This window comes from Pecten maximus, chromosome 1 (assembly GCF_902652985.1).
Source record: "Pecten maximus chromosome 1, xPecMax1.1, whole genome shotgun sequence".
Classification (NCBI taxonomy): Eukaryota; Metazoa; Mollusca; class Bivalvia; order Pectinida; family Pectinidae; genus Pecten; species Pecten maximus.
The window spans coordinates 8,808,707-8,833,152 of record NC_047015.1 but is presented as its reverse complement, the minus strand read 5'-3'; the positions used below and the strand labels follow the sequence as shown (position 1 = coordinate 8,833,152).

The following is a 24,446-nucleotide window of genomic DNA, read 5'->3' as shown; positions in this document are numbered from 1 at the left end:
GGATATATATAAATATAACGGATATGTCCACCAATATATTAGGGATATATATAAATATAACGGATATGTCCGCCAATATATCAGGGATATATATAAATATAACGGATATGTCCAGCAATATATTAGGGATATATATAAATATAACGGATATGTCTGCCAATATATCAGGGATATATATAAATATAACGGATATGTCCACCAATATATCAGGGATATATATAAATATAACGGATATGTCCAGCAATATATTAGGGATATATATAAATATAACGGATATGTCTGCCAATATATCAGGGATATATATAAATATAACGGATATGTCCACCAATATATCAGGGGATATATATAAATATAACGGATATGTCCACCAATATATTAGGGATATATATAAATATAACGGATATGTCCGCCAATATATCAGGGATATATATAAATATAACGGATATGTCCACCAATATATCAGGGATATATATAAATATAACGGATATGTCCACCAATATATTAGGGATATATATAAATATAACGGATATGTCCACCAATATATTAGGGATATATATAAATATAACAGATATCACCACCATTATATCGGGGATATATATAAATATAACGGATATGTCCACCAATATATTAGGGATATATATAAATATAACGGATATCTCCACCAATATATCAGGGATATATATAAATATAACGGATATCTCCACCATTATATCGGGGATATACATAAATATAACGGATATCTCCACCATTATATCGGGGATATATATAAATATAACGGATATGTCCACCAATATATCAGGTATATATATAAATATAACGGATATCTCCACCATTATATCGGGGATATATATAAATATAACGGATATCTCCACCATTATATCGGGGATATATATAAATATAACGGATATGTCCACCAATCTATCAGGGATATATATAAATATAACGGATATGTCCACCAATATATTAGGGATATATATAAATATAACGGATATCTCCACCAATATATCAGGGATATATATAAATATAACGGATATCTCCACCATTATATCGGGGATATATATAAATATAACGGATATCTCCATCAATATATCAGGGATATATATAAATATAACGGATATCTCCACCAATATATCAGGGATATATATAAATATAACGGATATCTCCACCAATATATCAGGGATATATATAAATATAACGGATATCTCCACCAATATATCAGGGATATATATAAATATAACGGATATCTCCACCAATATATCAGAGATATATAAAATGAGGGATTTCCAAAAATAAAGCAAGTCTCCAACAATATATAATGTGTGAGGGATATATATAAATATAACGGATATCTCCAATGATATATTAGGGATGTTTTAAAAAGAAATATCTTCACCGGTATATGAAGGGTGTTTAAAAACAACTCATATCTCCAGCTGTATAAGAAGGATTCATAAAAACAACGCATATTTTCACCAGTATTTGAAGGATGCATAAAAACCACGGATATCTAAACCTATATTTGAAGGATGTATGAAAACAACAGATATCTCCACCGATTTATTAGGATTTATAAATACAACGGATATCTCATCCGCTGTATGAAGGATTCATAAAAACAACGGAGATATCATCCGATATATGAGAGATTCATCATTATATGAATTATGTGTAAAAACAATGGATATATCCTACCGGTATACGAAGGGTGTATAAAAAAACAACTGAGATATCCACCGATACATGAAGGATGTATAAAAAAACAACTGAGATATCCACCGATACATGAAGGATGTATAAAAACAATGGATATCTCCACCGATACATGAAGGATGTATAAAAAAAACAATGGATATCTCCACCGATACATGAAGGATGTATAAAAACAATGGATATCTCCACCGATACATGAAGGATGTATAAAAAAAACAATGGATATCTCCACCGATACATGAAGGATGTATAAAAAACAATGGATATCTCCACCGATACATGAAGGATGTATAAAAAAAACAATGGATATCTCCACCGATACATGAAGGATGTATAAAAACAATGGATATCTCCCCCGATACATGAAGGATGTATAAAAACAATGGATATCTCCACCGATACATGAAGGATGTATAAAAACAATGGATATCTCCACCGATACATGAAGGATGTATAAAAACAATGGATATCTCCACCGATACATGAAGGATGTATAAAAACAATGGATATCTCCACCGATACATGAAGGATGTATAAAAACAATGGATATCTCCACCGATACATGAAGGATGTATAAAAACAATGGATATCTCCACCGATACATGAAGGATGTATAAAAACAATGGATATCTCCACCGATACATGAAGGATGTATAAAAACAATGGATATCTCCACCGATACATGAAGGATGTATAAAAACAATGGATATCTCCACCGATACATGAAGGATGTATAAAAAACAACTGAGATATCCACCGATACATGAAGGATGTATAAAAACAATGGATATCTCCACCGATACATGAAGGATGTATAAAAAACAATGGATATCTCCACCGATACATGAAGGATGTATAAAAACAATGGATATCTCCACCGATACATGAAGGATGTATAAAAAAACAACTGAGATATCCACCGATACATGAAGGATGTATCAAAAACAACTGAGATATCCACCGATACATGAAGGATGTATAAAAACAGTGGATATCTCCACCGATACATGAAGGATGTATAAAAACAATGGATATCTCCACCGATACATGAAGGATGTATAAAAAACAATGGATATCTCCACCGATACATGAAGGATGTATAAAAAACAACTGAGATATCCACCGATACATGAAGGATGTATAAAAACAATGGATATCTCCACCGATACATGAAGGATGTATAAAAACAATGGATATCTCCACCGATACATGAAGGATGTATAAAAACAATGGATATCTCCACCGATACATGAAGGATGTATAAAAAAACAACTGAGATATCCACCGATACATGAAGGATGTATAAAAAAACAACTGAGATATCCACCGATACATGAAGGATGTATCAAAAACAATGGATATCTCCACCGATACATGAAGGATGTATAAAAACAATGGATATCTCCACCGATACATGAAGGATGTATAAAAACAATGGATATCTCCACCGATACATGAAGGATGTATAAAAACAATGGATATCTCCACCGATACATGAAGGATGTATAAAAACAATGGATATCTCCACCGATACATGAAGGATGTATAAAAAACAATGGATATCTCCACCGATACATGAAGGATGTATAAAAACAGTGGATATCTCCACCGATACATGAAGGATGTATAAAAAAACAACTGAGATATCCACCGATACATGAAGGATGTATAAAAACAATGGATATCTCCACCGATACATGAAGGATGTATAAAAACAATGGATATCTCCACCGATACATGAAGGATGTATAAAAACAATGGATATCTCCACCGATACATGAAGGATGTATCAAAAACAATGGATATCTCCACCGATACATGAAGGATGTATAAAAACAATGGATATCTCCACCGATACATGAAGGATGTATAAAAACAATGGATATCTCCACCGATACATGAAGGATGTATAAAAACAATGGATATCTCCACCGATACATGAAGGATGTATAAAAACAATGGATATCTCCACCGATACATGAAGGATGTATAAAAACAATGGATATCTCCACCGATACATGAAGGATGTATAAAAACAATGGATATCTCCACCGATACATGAAGGATGTATAAAAAACAACTGAGATATCCACCGATACATGAAGGATGTATAAAAACAATGGATATCTCCACCGATACATGAAGGATGTATAAAAACAATGGATATCCCCTACCGGTATATGAAGGATGTATAAATATAGCGGATATTTCCACCGATGTATCAGGGATATTCATAAATAACGGATATATCCATCGATATATGAGGGATTTTTAAAAATTACCGATATCTCCACCAATATGAAAAAGTTGTATAAAAATAACATATGTCCGTCAATTATTGAGAAATGTATAGATATAACGGGTATCTCGCCGATAACTCAGGGATATTAAAATATGGATATCTTCACCGATTACTGAGGGATGTATAAAAATAACGGATATCTCCATCGATTTATGAGGGATAATTCAGATAACGGATATCTCCGCCGATATAAGAAGGATTTATAAAAACAATTATATCCATCAGTTTATGAAGGATTAAAAAAACAACAGATATCTCCACCGATATATGAAGGATTCATAAAAAAAACCTATCTCCATCGATATATGAAGGATTTATAAAAAAAAAAACAGCAGATATCCACCGATATATGAAGGATGTATAAAACCAACGGATATCTCCACCGATACATGAAGGATGTATAAAAACAACGGATATATCCACCAGTATATGAGGGATTCATAAAAACAACGGATATATCCACTGATATATAAAGGATATTTCCAGCATTATAAAAAGTGATGTTATTGATGGCAACAACGTTACATAGTATTACTAAAGGCAGGAACTGTTGTACATGTCTGTCAGTCACTATATAACATATCTGTCATTTCAGAAATGGACATGGATGGCATAAAGGCATCTGGTGAGTCGTATATTCACTCCTAATGTTTAGGATGTACGTATAACATCCATGCTTGGTTCAGAATTAAGATAGAAAGCATATCAATGAAAACAAAAAACAAAAACAAAAAATCCACTTGGTCATTTCAAAATGCCCAAATGCATTCATTCCAGAAGTCGACCTTTCTTAAAAGTCAATGGTCATTCAGTCCAGTGTTGATTCTGTCTTTGTAAAGATAAGCACACACAAAAATGAGACAACTTCTGTATATATTTCTGGAAATAACCATTTAAAGATCACTGTAACGAGAATGGCTTACAACCTTTCTGTTCTCACAGGAAAAATCACTACACAAAAAGTTGATGGGCTGTTCAGTACACGCATATTCAGAAAATGACTTTAAAATCTGCATGCAGAAATTGACAGATGTATGCAGAAGATTAAATTTTACTTAACTGTGTTGTTTTCACATCTAAGCGGACCATCTGCAATGAAGAGTATCAGTTTGAAAGAAAATTGTCATCTTAATGACGTAAACTGTTTCAGTATCTGATGATCGGTTTCCAACATAGAACACATTGTATATTCAAATGAACATTTTCAATGAAAACTACACGTTGTAGGTTACAAATTTTGAAACGTCACATTCCATTAGAGAAGACAATCATGAATTGTATCAAGTTACCGATCAAATTTCAGGAATCTCTAGCAATGATATTTCTATCACAATACGTTGTGTTATTAAGTTTTGGCGGGAAGAAGACAGCAACGACATAATTCATTTGGTGGATAAGGTCCAACAAAAGTCTGGTCATTTAAAAGTCCTTTTATACAATAATGACAAGTAAAGATATGGATCACCATATAACAGTAGATTCGTTGGAATCTTTATGTTCCTGTAAAGGTACTAATTCTGTAAATAGCATAGTTGTAAATTTATATTGTATCTTACGATAGTATTGTTGTAAATTTATATTGTATCTTACGATAGTATTGTTGTAAATTTATATTGTATCTTACGATAGTATTGTTGTAAATTTATATCGTATCTTACGATAGTATTTTTTTCTTAGACAGCCATACAGTATTCCTCACTGAACTTGTATGTGAAAAAAGGACTAACATTATCGCTAACATGTATATGGAGGTTGAATTAGTCACGTTTATTTGTGTCATCAAACACAACACTCACCATGATAAAAAAGATAACCTCAAGAAGTGAAATTTTATCATTGTGAATATAACGTTAACAATAATTACTAAAACTTATTTGTAGGTATTTTTACAAACATATAAACTAGTTAAGTCCAAAACAGATTACGCGGGTATATAACTATCTATTATAAAAAGGGTCTCTGCAGAGACGTATACAGTATAGATATAACAGTATATATATTTGTGATTTATACGTCGCTTTTTCGAAAACGGCTTGCTATTTTCAGAATGGAAAATAATGATTATTTTTCACTTAATTTACTCAATCATTTCCGAATCAGTGTCTTCTCTCGTGATATAATCTGATTTTGTTTAAATTGTTACTTGGCAACTTTAATTTGTGAATTTTGATGCATAACGTCTTATTTCAACAAAATAGGAAAGATAGCAAATAGGTTTCGGTCTATCGCTTGATGCTGAACAAAGCCTATAGCCCTTATCCTTGTCGATTGAATTACCTGCCTTGGTACTATTTCTTTCCGCTAGGCTGTGCTAGTTGACTTTCGAATCGAACTACGACGGGTTGATCACTTCAAAAGAAACATCTATGGCTGTGTTCCAGAACAATCGTTTAGGTTTAATTGTACCAAAACATTTATTACTTTGTAACTGGTAGAATTTGTATATGGGGTTTCCTAAGCCAACAATTAATGCAGACCTAATATTGCCTCAATATTTACCCCATGTTGGCCTCTTGGCCGAGTCCGGAAGTAACCGAACACGTCCGAATACTAGGGGATTTCCAATATTTACGTTGTGATATATTGCCCTGTGTAATAACATTTCAAAATATGGCAATTTCGAAAAAATTATTTAAGTATTGTGTAACTTTCCAGCCCATGTAAAATATACATATGATAAATAAATTAAAAGTGGTAGGGGAAGTTTCCACAAGGAATAAATTACTTTTATCTAAAAGTTGTTTCGTTTGTATGGGACATTCCTCAAATTTAGTTTTACTTAAAAAAACGTCAATTGTTTTGGTAAGATAACTGTTCATAAGTTGCAAATCTCTATTTTAGCCAGTGTTTGAGTCCGCCTCACACGTTCTGTTCAGTAAGTCACTAAGTGAATATATTGTAACTAGTTAGTTGTTAAGACTGATGACTTCGTAGATATGAATAGTTTCTGTCTGTACAGTACTAAGTAACAGTAGTACGGCCTACTACTGTAGCTATAAGGTTACATAGATACACGAGCCTTTCATCTGTTTATAAATGATTATTATATCATTCCAATCCAGTGTTATATTTACTTATATCTTAATCATTGTAATTCCAATGGTGTTATTGTTAAACTAGTCGAACAATCTAGACAAGCCTTTGTTATACCCTCTGGCATAACATTAAAATATCTATGTGCAGTTTTATCTAGTTGTTCATCCGCCAGTATTATCTTACATGTGTGATGAAATACCATACACTATCCAGACACCTCTCTGTATATATATAATATCTGTTATTTTGTATGCTTTGTTGATTAGAATTGGTCACTCCTAAATATGTGAAATAAAGTTTTATTATTAAGCTGTAAGAATAGAAATGTACAGTACCTGTTCTATATTCAGTGATTATACAGGTTATTTTCAGTAATGATGCAATAATTCTGGGATAGTATCCACTATATGATCATGATATAGCAGACACATGTGATGTACCTTGTAGTGTTAGTAGTTAAAATAGTTTATATTCCCTTTAATTACATAGCTAGATGATGTACATGTATGGTAATTTTAATTCCGCTACAGTAGTGTAAGGTGGATAGATTATCATACTGGGACTACCGGGTAGTATTGTAAACATTATTTTGTGTTGAACCTTTGCACCAATAAATCTTAAAATGTTGTACATTGTATTTCAGTGGAATGATCAATAATGTTTGAGTTGAGATATGATGTCAAAGCATGTACAAAGCAGTGATGGACAAGGCGTGGACGTTAAGGAATGTAAAGCAGAATTGGAACAGTTGCGAGCCCATAAGAAGACATTGGAAGGAAAAATACAAGGCTACAGTTTTCTTGGTAATTTTCTGTTATATTATGTTCAGTCACAATTGTAATAATATTTGTAACTCTACTTAAGAGCAGGAAAAAACAAAGCTTATCACTAGAAATTGCTGAAGAGTGATACGACCAGTGTTGTGTTTTATTGTAGGAAACAGACTCAGAGAAAAGGATGAAGAGTGTCGACTGTTAAAGCAAAAGTTAGCAGAAGTCACCCAAAACTCGCATCAAAACACAGATAGTCACTCTGATTCTCCACAGAATGATTATATAACGTCAAATAAAGTAAGTCTACAATAGTACCAAACTTTATCCTTCATTGCTGTAAATTCATTTCAACATTTCAGCAGTCTTGAAATCGGATGTGTACACATAACTCTGCCACAAATTTCAATGCTCAGTTATGCTGTTATTCAAAAAGATTTATATGAAACTTCACACAAGTATATTGTAAAGATATTGTATTATCCACATTAATGATTATTTCAGAGTTCTGAGATCTCAGAGATTATGTTGTACAGAGTAGGGGGTAATTCTTTTAAAGACTTTTTTTTTTTTTTTTGAACATTCTTATCCTAACTCTAACCTAAATCCCCTTGTATACCTGAAGGTATCCATGGCTAGACAACAAATACAATATAACTTCAAAGAAGCAAGGAATTTGCTCCTCTTCAACTGTTTCTGATAGCATTTTGAATTTTGACATATGAGGTTTAAATTGTTATCACTATTTCTCAGAAAGCTGTTTATTGATCTTTCTCAAAATTCATATGTAGGTTCCCCTTTGTCCCTAGTTGCGCATGTCCTATTCTTTGACTGATTAGTAAACAAGCTGAATGACAGGTGGTCTTTTGGAATTTTGACTGTTGAAGATTATTATCGCTATTTCTCTGAAAATTATTCATGGATCCTTGCTCAATTTCATGATTGATCTTTCTTAGATTTTATATGTAAGGTTCCACTTGATATCAAGTGATTGAAAGGAAGAAGAGATAATTAGAGAAAAGATCAGTTGAACAGAGATCCAATATACATGTAACCGGATAAAGTATGGTATATAACAAACAGAAATTGGTTGGAATTAGACAATGAGTCAACTGACCAGAGGTCAAGGACACTTGGTCCAAAGGTTCAAGTTTGTGGTCAAATTTAGTATTTTTCAGGGATGAACATTATGTTATGACATTAAGAATCAAAGAAGGCCTGAATTGAACAAAAAGTCAACTGACGAAAGATCAAGGTCAAAGGTCAAGATCATTTGGGTCTATATTAAAGGTCAAGGACAATTGGATTTCTGACTATGACCATGGTTCTCAGTAATGGGGGTTTTTAAGTAGAACAAATCAAAGCTAACAAATTAGTATAATAGCAGTACACATATTTTCATTTCCATTAGCCCAGCAAATATGGAGGTGGATGGAAACAAAGTGTCACATCATAGTACATGTATAATGTTACATGTACAATGTAAGTTTTGCTTCCTTGTAATTGTTTTTGAAGTCCAAATGTCAAACCTCAATCTCAGGGATATGGGCAGATTGTTCCTTAACCTTTGATGACTGAGATATATTGCCACATGACCTGAATGACTTATCAGTGTTCTAATTTTATTGGGTTGTTTTTTTCAGACAATACAGACAAGCCTTCATCTTCTTAATGATTATCGTCACACACATACCTCCAATGTACGTAGCAATCAGTTATCCACTAACTCTACAGATCTCTTTGGAAGTGCACCAAAGCAAGAAAACCCTAACCTCATTACTGATGACTGTCTGTTTCCCCCAGAGGGGAAGGGCAAGCCAACAGTTCATGTCAACATGTTATCAAATCACACAGCTGTTGAAACAAATCGGCTGTTTCCCAGTGGAATAAAGCCAGCTGTATATGGGCCTCCTGTGGAAGGTGTGACCTACCCTCCAACTTTTGTCAGACGCGAGAGTGAAGCATTCCAGAATCATGAATTATCCCATCCCATTGATATTAATAGTAAGGATGAGATTGATGGACCAACTAAAGGTAGTCCAGCAACTCAGAAAGAGCTGACAAGCTATGATGTACCAAACATAGGCAGTCTCAACTTGATGAACTTTGAAGACAACATTTTGTATCCTCCAACTGGTGGGAAGGTTGGTTACATAACTTACCTGCTTTATCTTGCAAGTTTTTAAAAACATTCCATTATACTGAATATAATGATAAAACTCGAAAATACAAACTCTTAAAACACCTGTAATACTTTAGTGACCTCAGACCAAAGGTCAAGGATACAAGAAAATGTCAAAGGTCACTTTTCATGGTGCAATTTATGGTATCACAATAGACATAGGATATTTGATCAAATTTCCTACATTTTGTACCAATATAAGACAATGTATAATTTCACCTTCAATGTACTTTTCAAATATAGAGATGGAATTTGCAATACAGATATATCTTTCATGATATCTGATCTTAACCTGTTTTATGCATCATTATAGTTTTGACCATTGGCATTCTGCTCAGACTTAGATATAATGTGTGTAGGTTGATGACCATGCTGTAGATCAGCTCATCAGCATACAGGTGCGAGCAGACCTAGCTACGGATGGACCCACACAGAACATTAAGAAGTATGTGGAGGATCACCTGCTGCCTATGATACAGAAAATGGAGGAGGAAAACAAGGTGAGGGCTATCATACTTTGGAAATGTGTCAAGAATATTGATGATTGTATTTAGCAAATTAGCCTAGACATAAATATAAGGCATAACTTAGCTTGCTTTTTTTGTAGTCATTTCTATCCCCTGCTTTCATCGAAGTGGGAGATATTGATTTTGGTTTGTCATCCATCTGTCATACTTTGTTTCCATGTAATAACTGAAACAAATGTCAATGGATTTTCTTCAAACTTGGTAAAAAGTTAACTGCCTTAAGGATTCAGCAAACTTTGATTGCCACTTTTGTCAGACTTTATATGCAGGAGTTATGGCCCCTTGATAAAGTAAAACCATTGTTTATCATTCTATCAAGCTATAATGGCATGTTTACTCTAACTCAATCTGATTAATTAAACTTGTAATTTCAGTTCCTCTATGATACACTGCAAAACAAGATCTAACAATACCCCGCAGGAGGTCATCTTAGCATGACCTTTGAGCTTCAAATATAAGTCAATGAAAACTGGTCAATGATGTAATTAATCAACCAATGACAAAGAGTCTTATGCAAGCCATCGGTTGCATCTCCTTAGTATTTATGACTCAACATTTGATTTGAAATACGCGAAATTTCACAACATTATTGGCAGACTATCTTAATGGCTATGGAAACAACAAAAGGTGCTAACCCTCTGGACGTTACATTGAAAGAAGAACAGAAAACAATTAGACAATGTCTCGTTGACAGGATGGATTGTGTTGCCAGCTGGATTTATAAATCGCTACCGTACCTATTATTGCCTTTCAAGCTAAATATTTTTTTCTAAACGCTGTTGCCTTCACTGTCTGTCTCTTGTACGATCAACACAACAAAGAGAGCGCACTTTTATTAAACTCTCAAATTGTTGGAGGTATTTTTGGTGTGCTGGAGCACGCAGTCAAAGCCACATTGTGTACCGTTGCTATCGACTATCGAAATACCTTGAGAATGTTAAGAAGTATGTGTACTTTTGATGAATGAAATCACACCGACAATTTCATAGGGGGTGCACCGAGTTGCTGAGAGCAAAGGTCATGCCAAGATGACCTCCCACTGGGTATTATTAGATATTTTATTGCAGTGTTTTGCAGAGGAGTGGAAAAGACAAGTCTTATTTTAATTAGATTGACTCCTAACCTCAAACATGTTTACCTACAATATGTCAGGTAAGCGGGAGGGGGGGGGGGGGGGGGGGATCAATTCCATAAATTTGCTTGCATCAATTGGTTTATTATTTCCCTTTCATAAAAATTATAAAAAAATAGATGATCTTCTGTGTTTGAATTCAGGGTTCATTGAGTATTGAGGTCTATTATTGAAGTGAAAACTTGGAGTTGTTTTATTATTTTCAGAGAAAAGAAGAACAATGGAATGGTGAAAAGACCACACTTCTTGAAAAGATTCAACAAATGGAAATAGGCCAGAGTAAAAATCAGACACCAAGCCAATCATTTTCAGAGAACCAGATGTCAGGGTGGAATGTCGTACAGAGAACTGAGGTGATGGTAAGTCACACAGAACCAGGTGTCAGGGGGGAATGTCGTACAGAGAACTGAGGTGACGGTAAGTCACACAGAACCAGATGTCAGGGTGGAAAGTCGTACAGAGAACTGAGGTGATGGTAAGTCACACAGAACCAGGTGTCAGGGTGGAATGTCGTACAGAGAACTGAGGTGACGGTAAGTCACACAGAACTAGGTGTCAGGGTGGAATGTCGTACAGAGAACTGAGGTGATGGTAAGTCACACACAACCAGGTGTCAGGGTGGAATGTCGTACAGAGAACTGAGGTGATGGTAAGTCACACAGAACCAGGTGTCAGGGTGGAATGTCGTACAGAGAACTGAGGTGATGGTAAGTCACACAGAACCAGGTGTCAGGATGGAATGTCGTACAGAGAACCGAGGTGATGGTAAGTCACACAGAACCAGATGTCAGGGTGGAATGTCGTACAGAGAACTGAGGTGATGGTAAGTCACACAGAACCAGGTGTCAGGGTGGAATGTCATACAGAAAACTGAGGTGATGGTAAGTCACACACAACCAGATGTCAGGATGGAATGTCGTACAGAGAACCGAGGTGATGGTAAGTCACACAGAACCAGATGTCAGGGTGGAATGTCGTACAGAGAACTGAGGTGATGGTAAGTCACACAGAACCAGGTGTCAGGGTGGAATGTCGTACAGAGAACTGAGGTGATGGTAAGTCACACAGAACCAGATGTCAGGATGGAATGTCGTACAGAGAACCGAGGTGATGGTAAGTCACACAGAACCAGATGTCAGGGTGGAATGTCGTACAGAGAACTGAGGTGATGGTAAGTCACACAGAACCAGGTGTCAGGATGGAATGTCGTACAGAGAACCGAGGTGATGGTAAGTCACACAGAACCAGATGTCAGGGTGGAATGTCGTACAGAGAACTGAGGTGATGGTAAGTCACACACAACCAGGTGTCAGGGTGGAATGTCATACAGAGAACTGAGGTGATGGTAAGTCACACACAACCAGGTGTCAGGGTGGAATGTCGTACAGAGAACCGAGGTGATGGTAAGTCACACAGAACCAGGTGTCAGGGTGGAATGTCGTACAGAGAACTGAGGTGATGGTAAGTCACACAGAACCAGATATCAGGGTGGAATGTCGTACAGAGAACCGAGGTGATGGTAAGTCACACAGAACCAGGTGTCAGGGTGGAATGTCGTACAGAGAACCGAGGTGATGGTAAGTCACACAGAACCAGGTGTCAGGGTGGAATGTCGTACAGAGAACTGAGGTGACGGTAAGTCACACAGAACCAGATGTCAGAGTGGAATGTCGTACAGAGAACTGAGGTGATGGTAAGTCACACAGAACCAGATGTCAGGGTGGAATGTCGTACAGAGAACTGAGGTGATGGTAAGTCACACAGAACCAGGTGTCAGGATGGAATGTCGTACAGAGAACTGAGGTGATGGTAAGTCACACACAACCAGATGTCAGGGTGGAATGTCGTACAGAGAACTGAGGTGATGGTAAGTCATACAGAACCAGGTGTCAGGGTGGAATGTCATACAGAAAACTGAGGTGATGGTAAGTCATACAGAACCAGGTGTCAGGATGGAATGTCGTACAGAGAACCGAGGTGATGGTAAGTCACACAGAACCAGGTGTCAGGGTGGAATGTCGTACAGAGAAGTGAGGTGATGGTAAGTCACACAGAACCAGGTGTCAGGGTGGAATGTCGTACAGAGAACTGAGGTGATGGTAAGTCACACAGAACCAGATGTCAGGGTGGAATGTCGTACAGAGAACTGAGGTGATGGTAAGTCACACAGAACCAGGTGTCAGGGTGGAATGTCGTACAGAGAACTGAGGTGATGGTAAGTCACACAGAACCAGGTGTCAGGGTGGAATGTCGTACAGAGAACACAGGCAAAGGCAACTGTACCAGCATTGGAAGAATTATTAATTTGTTTCAGATAGAATAATGTCAATTTGATGCCTAATGTAGTTATTTCATAATGTTTTATAAAACAGTCTAAAATACTAGAAAATGCTTGTACTTTAATAATTGTTTATATTTACAGAAGCCTAGTGATGTGAAAATGTTGGAAGAGCATAATAAGCAGGTAATGGCTCAAATACCTCAACATTGTACGTGTTTCCTGTGGTTCCTATACCTCTGTATGTTGTGTTTCCTGTGGTTCCTACACCTCTGTATGTTGTGTTTCCTGTGGTTCCTATACCTCTGTATGTTGTGTTTCCTGTGGTTCCTATACCTCTGTATGTTGTGTTTCCTGTGGTTCCTATACCTCAACATTGTACGTGTTTCCTGTGGTTCCTATACCTCAACATTGTACGTGTTTCCTGTGGTTCCTATACCTCTGTATGTTGTATGTGTTTCCTGTGGTTCCTATACCTCTGTATGTTGTACGTGTTTCCTGTGGTCCCTATACCTCAACATTGTACGTATTTCCTGTGGTTCCTATACCTCTGTATGTTGTATGTGTTTCCTGTGGTTCCTATACCTCTGTATGTTGTACGTGTTTCCTGTGGTTCCTATACCTCTGTATGTTGTACGTGTTTCCTGTGGTTCCTATACCTCTGTATGTTGTATGTGTTTCCTGTGGTTCCTATACCTCTGTATGTTTGTGTTTCCTGTGGTTCCTATACCTCTGTATGTTGTGTTTCCTGTGGTTCCTATACCTCTGTATGTTGTGTTTCCTGTGATTCCTATACCTCTGTATGTTGTGTTTCCTGTGGTTCCTATACCTCTGTATGTTGTGTTTCCTGTGGTTCCTATACCTCTGTATGTTGTATGTGTTTCCTGTGGTTCCTATACCTCTGTATGTTGTATGTGTTTCCTGTGGTTCCTATACCTCTGTATGTTGTATGTGTTTCCTGTGGTTCCTATACCTCTGTATGTTGTATGTGTTTCCTGTGGTTCCTATACCTCTGTATGTTGTGTTTCCTTTGGTTCCTATACCTCTGTATGTTGTGTTTCCTGTGGTTCCTATACCTCTGTATGTTGTATGTGTTTCCTGTGGTTCCTATACCTCTGTATGTTGTATGTGTTTCCTGTGGTTCCTATACCTCTGTATGTTGTATGTGTTTCCTGTGGTTCCTATACCTCTGTATGTTGTATGTGTTTCCTGTGGCTCCTATACCTCTGTATGTTGTGTTTCCTGTGGTTCCTATACCTCTGTATGTTGTGTTTCCTGTGGTTCCTATACCTCTGTATGTTGTATGTGTTTCCTGTGATTCCTATACCTCTGTATGTTGTGTTTCCTGTGGTTCCTATACCTTTGTATGTTGTATGTGTTTCCTGTGGTTCCTATACCTCTGTATGTTGTGTTTCCTGTGGTTCCTATACCTCTGTATGTTGTGTTTCCTGTGGTTCCTATACCTCTGTATGTTGTATGTGTTTCCTGTGGTTCCTATACCTCTGTATGTTGTACGTGTTTCCTGTGGTTCCTATACCTCTGTATGTTGTACGTGTTTCCTGTGGTTCCTATACCTCTGTATGTTGTATGTGTTTCCTGTGGGTCCTATACCTCTGTATGTTGTATGTGTTTCCTGTGGTTCCTATACCTCTGTATGTTGTACTATGGTTCCTAATCCTTGTTTTAAAATTATTTAATGAGTGATTAAGTAGGTGTATAGTTTTGTATTCTTCCTGTTAATCTTGTGTGACATGATTTATGAATGATACGCCTGATTTGGTAATGTTCAGTGAGATTACAAATACTTCATTATCACCCTTTTTTGTTGAATTGTTAGATGTTAAGGGGTTGGCTGTTTTATTTCATGATTTGTTGATTTTGCGTCATAGCTTCTTTTTCATTACTTAGCTTGCGGACGCAAATAGGAGCTGGCAAGCTTTCTATGAAAAGAGACAGACAGAGCAACAGAAGACGGCCAACTACTACAAGGAACAGTTTGCAGGGATGACCCAGGAGATCAACAAGATGAAAGTCCAAGATGAGCAAAAGAGAGCAGAATTCCAGAAAATGTTATTTGAAGCAAAACAGAAACAGATTGATGAAGAGGTGAGATGTTTATAAAGATACTGTCCCCTGTATACCATAGGAAACAGTGTAGCAAGATATATCAATCTAGTGTTTAAATGAAGCATAAGGTATTGGTATGCTATCCAATGTTCCTCCTCCCACTGATGACTTCCTCTGTTTGACAGGCACTGAAGGAGGAGCTACAGCACTATAAATCCAAAGTGGAGTCTTTAGAGCGACAGCTGGAACAGATTCGACCAGGCATCCTACAAGGCAATATGAATGCCCTACATATCGCAGTATGTCATAATAGTTTTATTTCTTTAGTAACTTGGATTTTTTAAACAATTACATACCAAGAATTTCACTTTAATTTACTGCTTTAATAGATTAAGGATTAAAACAGTTTGTGAAATATAGGTAACAGGAAAGTGTGAAGTTTGACAACATGTTGTCTTACTCAATGTACCTACAGTACCTACAGGGAAAGTTGTCCTCTGCAATGTACCTACAGTATATGGTTTATGGGGAAAGTTTTCCTACACAATGTACCTACAGTATATAGTTTACGGGGAAAGTTGTCCTACTCCATGTACCTACAGTATATAGTTTACAGGGAAAGTTGTCCTACTCAATGTACCTACAGTATATAGTTTATGAGGAAAGTTGTCCTACTCCATGTACCTACAGTATATAGTTTACGGGGAAAGTTGTCCTACACAATGTACCTACAGTATATAGTTTACGGGGAAAGTTGTCCTACTCCATGTACCTACAGTATATAGTTTATGGGGAAAGTTGTCCTACTCCATGTACCTACAGTATATAGTTTACGGGGAAAGTTGTCCTACTCAATGTACCTACAGTATATAGTTTATGGGGAAAGTTGTCCTACTCAATGTACCTACAGTATATAGTTTACGGGGAAAGTTGTCCTACACAATGTACCTACAGTATATAGTTTACGGGGAAAGTTGTCCTACTCAATGTACCTACAGTATATAGTTTACGGGGAAAGTTGTCCTCCTCAATGTACCTACAGTATATAGTTTACGGGGAAAGTTGTCCTACTCAATGTACCTACAGTATATAGTTTATGGGGAAAGTTGTCCTACTCAATGTACCTACAGTATATAGTTTACGGGGAAAGTTGTCCTACTCAATGTACCTACAGTATATAGTTTATGGGGAAAGTTGTCCTACTCAATGTACCTACAGTATATAGTTTACGGGGAAAGTTGTCCTACTCCATGTACCTACAGTATATAGTTTATGACAAGCTGCTCTCAGTGTACCTACAGTATATAGTTTATGACAAGCTGCTCTCAGTGTACCTACTGTGTACAGTAAATTGTTTATGGAGAATCATCTTCCATTATGTCATTAAAGAAATGTTGTTACAGGGAACTGCTGGGCCCCCTGAATTCAACATAACCAATGGCAGGTCCTTACATGAACTACAAGTGGAGATTGACACTCTTAGATGCCAGGTAAGTCGTAATTTGTCAACTAAGTCCTAATATTATTCTTTACAAACACCAATTGGAGACACTATCATGTCCTGTAATGTATCATTGTCAGATCTATAACATATATATCCAGGTAATAAATGGCAACTTCTGTAATCAATAAAGGATTAAGCTTTTATTTTGTTCAACTGCGAATGTGACATGAGTTTTTACAGTAGTTTATGAGATCGTAAATTCATTTGAACATGTAACCAATACAACGATGACAAGTATTTGGTTTGTTACGATTCTTTTATTCTCCGGTCAGAGACCTAAAACAATATAATAAAATACGATTACACTCTTACTAACATTCCTCTCACACACATTATCTTACAATTGATCATAAATAGATAAAATATGTTAGAGGAAAATAAGAGTGACTTACCAGGGATCCTGCGAGTGTTAATGATTTCATGTCCATTCACCTGGGCAGTATCGCAAGAGTGATACCTGTACAGGTAAATGTTGGACAGGTGGCGGGAAAAGAAGAATGGGGTGGTTTAGCCAATCGCACGCTCACATGCTCACGATACATGTATTACTACACCTACCGGTGACCCCATGACCTGAATATATAATATATACCCAGGTTACAAACATAAGGTAAATTGTGTAAACGTGAACCATTTACAAGCATGTTTACGAATAACTTACTAACTGCTCCATTAAATTCGTTATCTCATTAATTAAACAAAATTAAATGTTAATATTGTACTTTTATTTGAAATATTTTCTTTAAAATACATGTATATTGATATTCAAAAGGTCAGTTACAAACATTTACCTGTGTGATCTACTTTCAAAACTGTTTTGGCATCAAGTTTATCCAGCACAATATCAAGTAGTAAATGCTGTTGACTATAACCCCTTGCACTTTTTAAGTGACTGCAGAAGAAAAAATTACTGCATTTCAATAAATATCGCAATAGTTTATTAGAACAATTTTACAGTCTGAGTATTTATTGAAGAAATGATGTGATTTTAGTTTTAAAATAAAGGCATGTTGTTTGTTAGTACTGATGGTGTGTGGAAGGAAGTTCACCAATATTAAGATACATGTATATTGATACACAGGAAAAGGGGGCATATTGTACTGAGAAATGAATAGAGTTGGATCAGTTGGTCACATATGGGCTCTGAATGTAGAAACAGTGGAAGTTATTAGAAAATAGAACAAATTAATGTTACATTACAAGACTTTGTAATGTGGAGTGACTTCACGGACATCAAGAGATGTACAGGCTCCACTTCCACAATTACCTCAGACATTTTGAAATGCATGTTTTTTATCAGCTGACCGTGTTCCAAGAAGACTTTGACAGGGAGAGGAATGACAGAGCACAAGCACAGGCTGCTAAAGAGAGCCTGAAAGAACAACTGGAGTCCGTAAAACAGGAACTCAACTTCACCAGGAATCAGTTGAAGCAAAATGAAAGACAGGTATGTAAAGACAACAGGATCAAATTCTACTCACTGGAAATGTAGGAATCAATATATTAAATAATTTCTATGCTTGAAATCTAAAGGTTATGTCCTTGGTGCTAAACATTATCTGAAAAATAGCATTCCATTGTTGTTGCCATTACCTGTTTAACTGACTTTACTTGATGTCTTTCTGTTGACAGACGAGGCTTGCCGAAAATAACTGTCAAGAAGCCCATCGTGAAAAAGACAAACTCCGACAGCAGATAACAGAGCTTAAAAATACGGTAGTTTTCACAAGACCTTACTTATATATATAGTTTGGTGGATATATAATCTGTGATATATTAATACGTTTTCTTATGATGAAAAAATTATGAATTAATGTTTGATTTCAGCTAAGGAGAGAAAAAGAAGCCAATGCAATGCACTTACAGAGGCCTTTCCCAATGCAGTTCCAACCAGGTCCACAACATCCTGGTTACCTTAATCACCAACCAGTTCCACAACATCTGAATCACCCTGGACCTTTGACCAACGGCTCACCTCATATTGAGCCCAGTAGAGTTGCTGCCCAGCCACAGACTGACCCTTTTGCCCAGCCTGTACCTCCTTATATGGTCAACACCCATCAGAGATCGTCAGGTATAAACAAGTGTACCATACATTTAAACTGGGAAAGTTTGAATGATTTCGCTCACAATATGAATGTAGTCAGTGTTGTGAGGAAATTGTACTTATTTTTGTCTCCCCATTGAAAGTAGTGAAGCGAGACTACAGTGTTACTGTTCTGGGGACAACATCGTCGTCAACATATCACTCTTAAGTTTTGGGCCTACCGAGTAGATCTGTTGCTCAAAAATTATAAGTCCAACTTTAACCAAAAGTGGTATATAATTCGTTCACATTGTGAGCATCTCAACCCAGCCTCGATTGCAGAATTTCATCCAGATTTTATGGTCCAGTGAATCTGGAAATTAGGGATCCTGGGAATGTATGCTTCAAAATTCTGTGTTTTATTTTCGTAAATTTGGATTTTGCTTAAACCATACTGACAAGTCGGGACGGGAGTATTCATATAATTACATGTAACTCATTTATTCTTTTTTTTCTAAATTAAGAAATATCACTTGTATTGTAGCCTCTGGTGTCACACAACCGCCACAAGACTTCAATTTCCAAAGGGCTGACCCTTCTCATTCTGGGGAATGGCAGTGCGAGAGGTGTACATATAATAATCACCCAACTCGGACAATCTGTGAGGTGTGTGGACACACACAGCAAAGACAAGGTAGGTCTCACTATAGAAATTAGAAGACAGGAAGGAAACACTACTTGATATGCTTTATTTAAACATTTTATTGGATCATCCATTTTATATACAAACAAAATTAAATTGGGATAAAAAAGCAAGTTTAGAGCCAATAATTTCTTATTCCAAAATGAAAGACGTTTCCGCATTGGTTTCATATTCCATTAATATCTGAATGTGTTAAGCCTACCTCTGTAGATGTAGAACCAACAAAGAGGATGTAAGATTTGATGTGTGGTTTGTAGGAGGTGTCCCAGTCTACAGGAAAGGATACATCGGGGACCAGATGGAACCGTGTGAAAGTGGAGATCTGTCAACAGACACCGGAGATCTGGCTCACAGCTAAACTTTTGACATGTTTGTGATCACAAAATAACCAAGTGTTATACTCTGATAAAACTGTTTCAGTTTATTAAAAGGTATAGCTATATCTTATATACAATGTGAAATGCTAATTAAGGCTATGTTATGTTATTAGTTAAAATGTCCTCTTGTGTTTTGTAATACAATGTAGTTTAAAAAACATGTAATGGGAAGATTGTTTATCAACGGATTGATTTTATTATTAAAATATAAAACTATTATTATGGCCATGGAAATGAACATCCAAGTGAGGATATCTGGTGAGGATATCTATCTAGTGAAAATATCTGTCTAGAGAGGATATCTGTCTAGTGAGGATATCTATCTAGTGAAAACATCTGTCTAGTGAAAACATCTGTCTAGAGAGGATATCTGTCTAGTGAGGATATCTATCTAGTGAAAACATCTGTCTAGAGAGGATATCTGTCTAGAGAGGATGTCTGTCTAGAGAGGATATCTCTCTAGTGAGGATATCTCTCTTGTGAGGATATCTAGGTATGTAGTAAAATGTGGATAGGTAGTTCCTGATAACATCATTTAATTACTGGTATCAACCTGTGTTTTATTACATATTTGCAATCTATTAGAAACACATACAGCTAAAAACCGTGTTTATAAACTGAGCATCATACTGTAGAACAGCTGTCAAAGTATCGCACGTGTGTCTCATTGGATCACTAAGGGGTCAAAGTATCACACTTGTGTCTCATTGGATCACTAAGGGGTCAAAGTATCACACTTGTGTCTCATTGGATCACTAAGGGAGTCTGCTCTCTTATTCTAAAAAAAAAGGTACATTCCCAATCCACAAAGAGCTGCAGTTTTCCTAATCATTATTGACAAAAAAGGATGGGTTTTTATCATATGATAACATAGAAATGTAACAAAAAGATCAAAATACATTGATAGAAGCCAAGAATAGTAAGCATTAGAAATACATTTGTGAATATTTTCCTGTAGGAATATATGCTCATAATAATAAAGTTACTAATCTTCAAAAACTGAAGAAATTAATTTTGATCACTAACGTGTATTAACGTAAATATAACATAGGCCGTCCTCAGAACAGTTCCACGAAATTATTCCTATATACAAAATAATATTAATTTATTTGATTTATTACATATTCCTAAGCTATTCTAAATTAAACAATTCATTTTTTATAATTTTTTAAAATTAATAATCCAGTATCTTATTCAGGTAATAAAAACACAAGACATAGATGAAAGAAATGATTCAACACAATTCTGAGTCATTCTGTCTATAGTAACACTGATCGAGTGTTACATTTCTCGTTACACCACTGGGAGGAGCTTTCATATATTGTTTTTTCTATTTGCCCTGTGATAATACTGTAGTTGTAAATTATAAACATGTGTATCTCAGTCTCCTGATCATCAGGTTTCAATTAAAAAGTGTACCAACTAGCCTCGATGAATCTTTCATTTCACCTCAACAGGCTGTGAATGAAAGCAAACATTCAGAACATGTGTACTTTGTTTGACCAGAAATAGAGAATTTGTCATTAATATAAAAAGTATTGAAAACCAGCCTGTAAATTGAAGATTAGATCATAACTCCAGTATGGTGCTGTGAGTTGCTGTGTCAGCGTTCAGTCCATACACATTCAAGAAGAGGGTACAGTACGCAGCAAAACATCTGTCATTTAGGAGGTTGATTCAAAGTTCAGCACAGAAGTGATAACATATCACCTTTAGTGCTTACAAGTAAATTATGGGGACATAGTCAAGACATTTTACATATACATGTATAGGCCTATGCCTAGTTCTTTTGCCACTATCCCATTGGGAATATCTTGTGTGTTGAATATGCTGGAGAGCTCAAGAACAGTGAATTAAAGAATGTATGCTCTAGATGATTCCTATGTATTACTTTCGTTATCAACACAATTCCTTGTACAGTGGGAAAGGTACAAATGGTGTTCTCTCTTTGTCGTGTATCAAACAGCAGTCAAATGTTAAGAGATTTATCACATGGGCAAATAAACCAGCAGTATATATTTGAGGGCCACCTGTCTCTTATATAGACCCAGGCCGAGTGTAAATGGAGAAATGGTGATCAACTTATCTCAAGAAAATGAATGAGGGATGGTGCTTAAATATTCATTATATTACGATGTCTAAATTAATGGATAATGTAGCCAACAAAATCCAAGCTGTTGGATTATACAAATTGATCACGATTTCTCCATTTTGTCTTATAGTTGGCTTTATCTAAATACAATAAAAAAAAACATATATAAATATGGTGTTTATGTAGAACTACATATATAAATGTGGTATTTATATAGAACTCCATATATAAATGTGGTATTTATATAGAACTACATATATAAATGTGGTATTTATATAGAACTACATATATAAATGTGGTATTTATATAGAACTCCATATATAAATGTGGTATTTATATAGAACTACATATATAAATGTGGTATTTATATAGAACTCCATAAACATATAAATGTGGTGTTTATGTAGAATTACATATACATATATAAATGTGGTGTTTATGTAGAACTACATAATTTTTATATAAATATAGTATTTAATATGTAGTACTACATATACTTGTATAGATGTAGTATTTATGAAGAATAACATAATAATATAAATGTGTAATTTATATAGAGCTCGTCAAATTTTGGCTGCAGAATCTGCATTTTCCACAAATAGAACCCAAATAAGGAAACTTCCGGTGTAAGTGAAGTGTTCCATTATAAAAGTAAAATTGTCGAGTCCTAAACAGAACTACAGAGATTTAAATACATATAAATGGTAACAGTACGCACTACTTATGAGTATAACAGACACAGTAGTGTTGTTGGTAAGTATCAAGGGTCATCAGTTATTGGTACTGTTAAGGAGGTAGATGTAAAAGACACTTTGGCTAGGAGATAATGAACATCGGTGTGTATATAATTAATTATATATATGAACGGCATATCTACAGTATAAAAGAAATCAATTAAAGGCCGTAAATGTATGTAATCTTCTATTGTGATTTACATGTTTGATGCGCGAGGGAATTCACAGATACAATTTCGCCGTAGACACATTACATGTGTACATGTTTGCTGCGCGAGGGAATTCCTTGATACGTGTAACTATGGTTGGGAAATCCTCTGATCCTACAATGGTTGCGGTACGTCATGGGTAAATCGTATCTTTTATCATCAACTTCCATGGTGTTACACTTTTGATATTGGCCCCATAAAATGCCAGATTTGATATGTATTAATAATGTTACAGGGTTTCTCCTGTGGTAGGATAGCTGACCGGGTGTTTTATTTTATTTTAGGGAGTTTCATCAGACTTCTGTGGTAGGATAGCTGACCGGGTGTTTTATTTTATTTTTAGGGAGTTTCATCAGACTTCTGTGGTAGGATAGCTGACCGGGTGTTTTATTTTATTTTAGGGAGTTTCATCAGACTTCTGTGGTAGGATAGCTGACCGGGTGTTTTATTTTATTTTTATGGAGTTTCATCAGACTTCTGTGGTAGGATAGCTGACCGGGTGTTTTATTTTATTTTAGGGAGTTTCATCAGACTTGTGCTAGGTTGGGGTTGTTTTGGTTATTAATTTCCAGGAATATTTCGTAAGAAAATAGTCTCCGTGTAAAACAGAAAACACTTGACTATTGTTTTTGGATCTACATTCACTGCAATGGAAATTTCGACAGGAGTAATCAACATTAAAAACCCCACAATCAAACCTGCATTACTCAAATAGCCTGTCAAAGTGTTCTCTAGATCCTGACCGCTTCTTTTATATTTTTGGTAAATTAACGCCGGATAATTCAAACCACTATTCT

The 24,446-nt window shown here is 35.8% G+C and overlaps 1 protein-coding gene across 4 annotated transcripts in view; it reads left to right on the top strand.

The window, feature by feature from the left end:
- The window catches only part of LOC117324040, a 37,278-nt gene extending 13,660 nt beyond the window's left edge, over positions 1 to 23,618 (top strand). For 2 of the 4 annotated variants that reach the window (XM_033879655.1, XM_033879670.1), the window contains 14 exons: positions 7,692 to 7,851; positions 7,985 to 8,118; positions 9,462 to 9,962; positions 10,360 to 10,500; positions 11,866 to 12,018; positions 14,082 to 14,123; positions 15,846 to 16,043; positions 16,190 to 16,303; positions 17,408 to 17,494; positions 18,809 to 18,955; positions 19,141 to 19,224; positions 19,336 to 19,582; positions 20,079 to 20,228; positions 20,495 to 23,618. In XM_033879655.1, coding sequence (XP_033735546.1) covers positions 7,722 to 7,851; positions 7,985 to 8,118; positions 9,462 to 9,962; positions 10,360 to 10,500; positions 11,866 to 12,018; positions 14,082 to 14,123; positions 15,846 to 16,043; positions 16,190 to 16,303; positions 17,408 to 17,494; positions 18,809 to 18,955; positions 19,141 to 19,224; positions 19,336 to 19,582; positions 20,079 to 20,228; positions 20,495 to 20,595 — 2,229 coding nt within the window. In that variant the 5' untranslated portion in view covers positions 7,692 to 7,721 and the 3' untranslated portion in view covers positions 20,596 to 23,618. Of the gene's footprint in view, positions 1 to 4,607; positions 4,638 to 6,774; positions 6,888 to 7,691; positions 7,852 to 7,984; positions 8,119 to 9,461; positions 9,963 to 10,359; positions 10,501 to 11,865; positions 12,019 to 14,081; positions 14,124 to 15,845; positions 16,044 to 16,189; positions 16,304 to 17,407; positions 17,495 to 18,808; positions 18,956 to 19,140; positions 19,225 to 19,335; positions 19,583 to 20,078; positions 20,229 to 20,494 lie in introns of those variants that run through there. The other 2 variants (XM_033879662.1, XM_033879678.1) reach the window with 2 other exon arrangements.
- The last annotated feature ends 828 nt before the right edge of the window (positions 23,619 to 24,446 follow it).